This window comes from Mus caroli, unplaced genomic scaffold (genome assembly GCF_978045245.1).
Source record: "Mus caroli unplaced genomic scaffold, Mus_caroli_1 scaffold_13, whole genome shotgun sequence".
NCBI lineage: Eukaryota > Metazoa > Chordata > Mammalia > Rodentia > Muridae > Mus > Mus caroli.
Window position 1 is genome coordinate 69,426,301 of NW_028227268.1, and position 8,408 is coordinate 69,434,708.

General features: G+C 51.9%; 1 protein-coding gene across 1 annotated transcript; it reads left to right on the top strand.

The window, feature by feature from the left end:
* The first annotated feature begins 1,619 nt into the window (after positions 1–1,619).
* On the top strand, positions 1,620–4,221 carry Il13 (interleukin 13). Its single transcript, XM_021178487.2, has 4 exons — positions 1,620–1,769; positions 3,067–3,120; positions 3,707–3,811; positions 4,126–4,221. The coding sequence occupies exons 1-4, from the start codon at positions 1,629–1,631 to the stop codon at positions 4,219–4,221; spliced, it is 396 nt and encodes a 131-aa protein (XP_021034146.1). The 5' UTR covers positions 1,620–1,628.
* Positions 4,222–8,408: the final 4,187 nt, after the last annotated feature.

The following is an 8,408-nucleotide window of genomic DNA, read 5'->3' on the forward strand; positions in this document are numbered from 1 at the left end:
GCCTTCTGCTTGTCTTGAGGGGCAGGGGCGGTTGACTCACCCATGCAGCGCCCAAGGTGTTTCCCCAAGCCTTTCCTCACCCCAGGAGACCTCCAAGGGATCTGCCACCTTGCCCTGTCCTCCAGATTGAGAAACTGAGGCCCCACAGGGGTCACTTGGCTGGGCAAGGCACTTCAAATCCCGGGAGGGCACAAGGGACAGACACAGATTTCCAGTTCCCAGATCTGTAGAGGGTCGGGGAGGGGGGCACCTCCACTGTGGACAGAAAGCTGTCATGCTGTGCCCAGTGGGAAGGGAGCTGGGCAGGACTAGGCCCTGCAAGAGTGAGGGCGTCAGGAAATTTGTGAGAAGATGGAGTCTGGCTGAGGAGAAGAAACGGGTGGGGAAAGAGTCTGAGAAAGAAGAGGGGCCATGGAGGGGCCGCTGCTGGCCTGAGGGAGGAAGTGGGTGAGGGTGCATCTTGACATCACTACCCAATAGGCAAATGCTGCGGCCTCTGCAGAGGGTGGGTGGCTCAGTATGAGGAAAGAGTAGGGAAAAGGCTATGTGCGGGTGTCCCAGCAGCAGAGATGCTGCAGCTCCAATCATTTTCAACATTCTGGGAAATTTGAGGCCCTTGCAGGACCTGCGCAGCTTTTGCGGAGACGTGGAGGTTGGGGTAGGGGTGGGAGTTGGGGAAGTGTGATGGCCACGGTCTCGGACTTATCAACAGCATTAATGCTCTTTGGCCTGGGCTGGAGTTTGGGCAGCCTGCTGCTGGCCCAACCCAGGTATAGTGTCCCAACAAAAGGATCAAGAGAAGACACTGGTGGGCCCGTGTTCAAGCTGCCTACTGGCAGAATTAGCATCAGAAGAGATGTACTCCTTAAAGGTCAGGGGAATACCTGAGCCGGCTGCATTTCAGCCAACCTTTGGGCAGTACAAACGTCTATATCCCTCCCACTCGTGCAGCTGAGGAACAATAGTGTGGTCGGAAGTGACTTCTTAGTCTCTCTGTCCTATTTAAATTTTGTATCCAAACCATGCATTGCTTTGGTGATTTATCAGATACGTTTGTTGAAATTAAGAAGAAAAAAAGAAAAGAAAGAAGGAAGGAAGGAAGGAAGGAAGGAAGGAAGGAAGGAAGGAAGGAAGGGAGGAAGGAAGGGAGGAAGAAAGGAAGAAAGAAAGGAGAAAACTTCCCCAATTCTCACAGCTAATAGACTGATACTCACCTGCCCAGAGGGTGACAAGTACTTAGTGACCAAGGGGTCAGTATTGGGCTGGCTGCCCAGGAGCTTGGGGCAGTCAGCAGGTGGAACTACTGGGGCAGAAGTTAGCTTTGCTCGTGCCCACCGTGGAAATAAACCACCCAGAACCTGGAAACCCTGTCCCAGACCCTTCTCAATAAATCCACTAAATCAGACTCTTTCCTTTAGCGGCCACTGGATTTTCCAAAAAAGAAAAAAAAAATTCAAGATGAGTAAAGATGTGGTTTTCAGATAATGCCCAACAAAGCAGAGACCAGGGGTGAGGCGTCATCACTTTGGTTTATAAAAGCTGCTTCAACAGGCTAAGGCCACAAGCCAGCAGCCTAGGCCAGCCCACAGTTCTACAGCTCCCTGGTTCTCTCACTGGCTCTGGGCTTCATGGCGCTCTGGGTGACTGCAGTCCTGGCTCTTGCTTGCCTTGGTGGTCTCGCCGCCCCAGGGCCAGTGCCGAGATCTGCGTCTCTCCCTCTGACCCTTAAGGAGCTTATTGAGGAGCTGAGCAACATCACACAAGACCAGGTGAGTAGCACACACAGCCCCTTCCCAGAAGAGGTCATGAGCAGGCTGGGTCTGGGCCTGTGTGAATGACAGAAGAAGCCCCCTGGTCACCGGGCTCAAAAATGAGGAAGAAGAGCAGCTAACTTGGGGGGAGAGGGTGCAACAGTGTATGGACAGTAAAGGGTTCCCCCAAAGAAAAGACCTTTACAACAGGACAGGTTTAATCTAAGAAAACCCGTGGAGGAGAAACCACTGGATGGGGAAACCAGACAGCTCTCAGACTGCTCATAGCCTAGGGGTAGTTATGGGGACAGAGAAGGGTTGAGATGTTGGTCCAAAGCTTGCTAGTCAAAGAAGCAAGCAAGAGCGCCAGCTGATCCTTATCTGATCTGATAATGACTGGCTAGTCGTTATCAGGGACGTGCAGGACTGGCGGCCACTGTTTATCCAAAATGGAGGGTTTTCTCAAAATGGCGTGGCCATAGCTAACAGACAGACCTTGCAGGGGTTGGCAGAGTCACTCGAGGCCTGGTCCCACTTCTACCAGCTCGGGACTCTTCCACAGAGGAAAACAGGGATGAGCCAGCAGCTTCCTAGAACTATTTGGCATCTGCCAACTGGATTTTCCATGTCATGTCCAACTGGATTTCCTAACCCATGTCCCTGTCAGGGTTTCAGTCAGTGGGACAGGACGCAGTAACGCCAACTCCTTTCTCTACTGGCAAATCAGCTCACAGCATCTGACCACTGATTACTGCCAAGCCTAGCTCTGGATGCTGTGTTATCTTTATTGACACCTCCAGAGGCTGGCATGGTGGTTTGCTTTTGTGAAGTCCAGGGAGGCTAATGTCAGACTCAAGCCTTTTAAGAATCTCACCTGAGGCCTCGTGTGTGTGTGTGTGTGTGTGTGTGTGTGTGTGTGTTCCTAACATGGTGTCCCATTCAGAGAAGAGAAGTGGTACACTAGGCTCCCACTGCCTCCCACTTGACTTGACTAGGTCAACAGCAGCCTCTCCCACCCCTTCTTAACAAAACCTCACTCTGGCCTTCTCTGTAGACCCCCCATCCTCCTGCCCAGACCGTGGCAAGCTTTCAGATAAGGCATTTCCCCTGCCAACAGCCACTCAGTTTCCCTCTTTCAGCTCCAAGACTCTATTTCCTGCCCTAGCTCCTTATGCAGACTAGACACCGAAGCATAGGGTGTTGAGGGGTTGTCAAGCCAGACTCTATGCTACCCGAGGGATGCTTGTGGGCCCCTGCCTGGCTGGGGCCTGTGACTCCTGCTACCATTCTGCTCACGGTCTCTTTGCTTCCTCAGGCTCCCCTGTGCAACGGCAGCATGGTATGGAGTGTGGACCTGGCAGCTGGCGGGGTAAGGAACCTGGGCTGAGGGGATGTCGCGGCGGTTATTGGCTGTTGGCTTCTTTTCTTTAAGCCCAACTCATGTAGCTAGGGCTTTGCAAACAACCTTCAGAGATGGGCATGCCTAGAATGTCGGGGCTTTAGAGGTTGAGGCAGGAGGATTGCCATGAGTTTGAGGCCAGCCTGGACTATATCGTAAGTTCTTGGCTGGCCTAGGCTACAGAAAGATATCCTGCCTCACAGAACGCAACTGAAAAAGCAAACTCTAGAGCAGCAGGTTCTCAACCTTCCTAATGCTGTGACCCTTAACTACAGTTCCTCATGCTGTGGTGATCCCAACCAGAAACTTGTTTCGTTGCTACTTCATAACTGTAATTTTGCTGCTCTCCTGGGTCATAATGTAAATATTATATGCAAGATGTCTGATATGTGGTCCTCAAAGGGGCTGAGACCCACAGGCTGAGAACCATTGCTCTAGAAGCTACTCTCGTATTCCCCATAATTTAGGCTCCTCCTGCCACCCGTACCCACCTGGCCAGTACAACGGCCTTCCTGTGACCTGAGTCAGGCCTGACATCTGCCCTCTTTTCCTACAGTTCTGTGTAGCCCTGGATTCCCTGACCAACATCTCCAATTGCAATGCCATCTACAGGACCCAGAGGATATTGCGTGGCCTCTGTAACCGCAAGGCCCCCACTACGGTAAGGCCTGGTCTACCCCAGAACCCACTCCTGCTAGCCGGGATGGGCATTCCACGTGTGCGTCCACCCAGGAGCGAGTCCACTGTGGCAGTAGGGATGCAGACTTAGGGCATTACAGTGCCTGGGCTCAAGGGCTCCCAACCTTTATCTGAACCTCAGTATCCACAGTTGTAAAGTAGAGGCAGAGCCAGAAGCCACCTGGCAGGGACTTTTGGTAGCATCTTAAGGGCCTGTCCCTGGAAAGCCCCTGCTGGATGCCAGCTGTTCTTGACCTTGGCGTCCCTCTAATGGATGGGCTTCTCTGTTTTTCACAGGTCTCCAGCCTCCCGGATACCAAAATCGAAGTAGCCCACTTTATAACAAAACTGCTCAACTACACAAAGCAACTGTTTCGCCACGGCCCCTTCTAATGACAAGAGACCATCCTGGGCACCTCAGCTGTGGACTCATCTTCCTTTCTCACATCAGACTTTGCTCGGGGAGAGGCAGGGAGGAGGGTTGGGAAGGAAGGGAGATGCCTCAGCTTTGACCTCAGCCTGCACTGCCTGCCTAGTGCTCGGGGTCTCAGCCTGGCAACACCCCCACCCCACCGCCCGCCGCCCCATCCCATCCCTACAGCAAACTGCAGCAAGACCATGAGTCCAGCCTGTGGCCTGGTCCACACAGGGCAACTGAGGCAGGCAGCAGCTTGAGCATATTTCTTCTTGATTTTATTTATTATGGTTGTGTGTTATTTAAATGAGTCTGTCAGTATCCCGGTGGGGACATGGTTTGCTGCCTATGCCCTGGGGGCTCCAGCATTGAAGCAGTGGGCTCTGGGGTCCCTGGCAATATTACTGTATACACAATTCTGCTACCTCACTGCAGCCTCCAGGTCTTACCCCAGGCAGGAGATGGGAGGGGAGGCCAGAGCAACACTCCTGTCTGCCACGGCAGCAACCAGCCCTCAGCCATGAAATAACTTATTGTTTTGTTCTTATATTTAAAGTATTAAATAGCTTAGCAAAGAGTTAATAATATATGGAAGAATGGCCTGTTACACTCAAGGTGGTGTGTAGTGAATGGGGGGGAGGGTGGTGGGTTTGTCACTGAACAAGTTTTTCATTGACTGTCAAACTAGAAACCGGAAATAAAGATGGTGACAGATAGGCCTGCTTGCTTTGGCTGTCTTTTTTTGGGCCCTTGGGGATGCTGCCCTGTGGGCTCCAAACTGAGGAGCCCAGTGTGGGGTAGGCTGCTCAAAGGAGATAGGAGGAGTGATGGGCAGGACCTGGGCTGAGAGAAAGTAAGTCCTCTGGTCTGTGGCAGACCGAGGAGACACGCCCCCTGTCTACTGTGGGGGAGGGGAGGAGCTTGGGCCAGGAAATGTCTGGGGCAAGCGGGGAACCTCTTGGGTATCTCCTGATGACTGGCCAGCGTTGTCTGTACCACCCACACAGTCTCAGGTCTCCCTTGCCACCCTAGGAGGGCACATAAGAGCCTGAGGCATGGGCTGGAGAGATGGCTCAGTGGTTAGGAGCACTGACTGAGCTGGGCGGTGGTGGCGCAGGCCTTTAATCCCAGCAGATGCAGATGCAGATGCAGATGCAGGCGGATTTCTGAGTTCGAGGCCAGCCTGGTCTACAGAGTGGGTTCCAGGACAGCCAGGGCTACACAGAGAAACCCTGTCTCCAAAAAAACAAAACAACAGCATCAACAAAAAGAGCCCAACGGCATCAACGAAAAGAGCCCGAGGCATGATGCGGGCAGGAGGCTTGTCCAAAGCACATGCTGGGAGGAAATAAAGGCTACATTCTGCCTCCTCTTTCAAAAGTCACCCGCCTAAATGCATGGCTCTTCCCCAGTATACTGCCTGTTTGGATGTCCCCTGGCGATGAGACATTCACAACTTACTTTCTAAGGACAAACTGTTCAGTTTTGTAAGCTGGGATGAACCAGATGACATGTGGGGACTAGGGTAGACAAACATGGAAGACAGCACCCCAGAGCAGGTGGCCTGCCTCTCCCTCACTGGCCCGAAAGCTGGAGTGGTGGGGACATCTGCATCAGTAAACGCTAGCTAACATGATGCCTGGTGGCATCCTTGAGAGGTGCTGCCCAGAGCGAAAAGCCACTGAGAAGGGCAGGAAACTTGTGTGGCAGGCGTGGGGTGGGGGTCAGGGACTGCTCAAACTCTGAATGACAGCAGGAGCCCTCCTGGGACAGACCAGATCTGAGATTCCAGTACTCACAGCTGCATGTCAACCCAGCAACACCAGACTACATGGCAGGGACTTAGCCAACGCATGGGGACTAGTCTCCCCTTCCTGCCTCACTGCCAACAAAGAAGAGAGGCAGAAGAGGCCAAGCAATAGCGCCCAGAGCCAGCTACTCTGCAAGAAAGGGAATATGGATAGCAGGGCAGGACCGGCTTCCAGTTCTGCCAGAGAGGTCGCATTTTCTGAGGACTATCTGTGCTGGCACAGCACCAGCCACCCAGACTGAGTACTGCAGGACATGGTGCCAGACAGAACTTACAGAGGCAGGGAGGAGGATGTCTCCTCCATCTTTCCTGCTGGGAGCACTGCTGGAGAGATCAGGGTGAGCAGTGGTCTTCTCTCCTCCTTCTCTACCCATGGTCTAAAATCAAAGTCTAAATGGACAGTTTTTTGCTTTGTTTTTGTTTTTGTTTTTTTGTTTTGTTTTGTTTTTGAGACAAGCGTTTCTCTCTGTGGCCCTGCCTATTCTGAGACTTGATATGTAGACCAGGTTGGCCTCAAACTCGTATTCACCTGCCTCGACCTCCCCAGTGCTGGTATGAAAGGTGTGCGCCACACTGACCAGCTTGCTTTGTTAAAAAGGGTGAAATGTGTGTGTGTCCATGTATATATATGTATGTGCATGTGTGAATGTGCATGTGTGTGTGACTGTGTGTGCATGTGTATACATGTGTGTATGAGTGTGTGTGTATGTGTGTGCCCATGTATGTACATGTATGTGCATGTGTGAGTGTGAATGTGTGTGACTGTGTGTGTGACTGTGTGTGCATGTGTATACATGTCTGTATGAGTGTGTGTGTATGTGTGTGTGTGTGTATAAGAAGCTAGAGGATAACTGTGGGTGTAATTCCTCAGGAGTCGTCTACCTGGTCTCTATATGTCTCTCACTCACTGGTCTCGATCATTCCTTATTAGGCTATGCTGGCTGGTCAACAACCCCCAAAGATCCTTTAACTTCTGTCTCCCCCGTGCTGCAGTTCTGAGTGTGCACCCCCTGCCCTTTTCCTCATGCTTTAAAGGCAAGCTTTTTACCCACTGAACCCTCTCTCCAGGCCCCAAGAACGGTATTTCTCAAAAACATTTCTGTGCATAGATTATAGCTTCATCTTTACCCAGGTCCCCTAACTGGCCAAAGTGTCAGCCTGTCTATCTGAAATAAGGGAGATGGTTCAGGGGATAAAAAACTCTTGCTATTCAAGCCTGATGACCTAAGTTCAATGCCTGGAACTTGTACAAAAAATCAGACACAGGAGGAGCAACTGATGGAGACAGGAGAATTGCCCTGAAACCCATGGAACAGCTGTCCCTCAAGAAACAGGGAGAGAGAAAAAGGGTTAGAGAGATGGCTCAGAGCCATCTGGTTAAGAGCACTGGCTAATCTTCTAGAGACCCTAGGTTTGACGCCTAGCCCTCCCAATTGACTATAACTCTAGTCCCAGAGGATCTGATGCCCTCTCGTGGCCTCCACGGGTATTGCACACACATGGTGCACAGAGGTATACATGCAGGCAAACCCTTATCATGTAAGATAAGAAAATAAAATCTCAACTGGGCATGTATTGCCCGCGCTTTTGTTCCCCCTGGTAAGAACACGCTCAGGGCAACCGGAATCTTCTGCAGCACAAGCTTTATTGCTTACCCCATCAGGAGCCAGTGGAGAAGAGAGCCAGAGAGAGAGCCAGAGAGAGCGAGATGGCCAGAGAGAGAGAGAGAGAATGGCGGAAACCGTCCCTTTTATGGAGGACTGTCCTCCGCCTCGGACGTGTCGTTCCCTGATTGGCTGCAGCCCATCGGCCGGAGTTGTCCTCACGGGAAAGGCAGAGCACATGGCGTGGAAAGCTACCCCGGCACATGCGCAGCTTGCTTGTTTACTACTTAGAACACGGGTGTCAGTGCCATCAGCGCCATCTTGTAATGGCGAATGTGAGGGCGGCTCCTTACATCTCCCCCTTTTCTTTTATTTAAGAGCAATAGGCCACCCATTTTAATGAGAGTGGAGATAGAGGTCAAATCCCCAGTGTGCAAAATAGGGGCTTTACACAAAACCTCCTCCCAGGCTCATCACCCGAAGGGGTCTTGGTCCACTCCCGTGTCGTTTTTCCTGGGGGAAGGACACTTGGACACTCAACCTTCTTGAAAGATGACATGTCTCCCTAGAATAGGCTCATATATGCCACAGAGCCCTTCTACTGCAGTGCTTAGCCGTGCAACTCTCTCGGGCTGCTGAAGCACACTCACTCTATCCCGTGCAATGAGACTAGCCTCGTGGGGTGCAAGAGCTGAGTGGCCAGCGACCTATTGCTTAAGCATAGATAACCATATATCAGGGGAAGCACCAT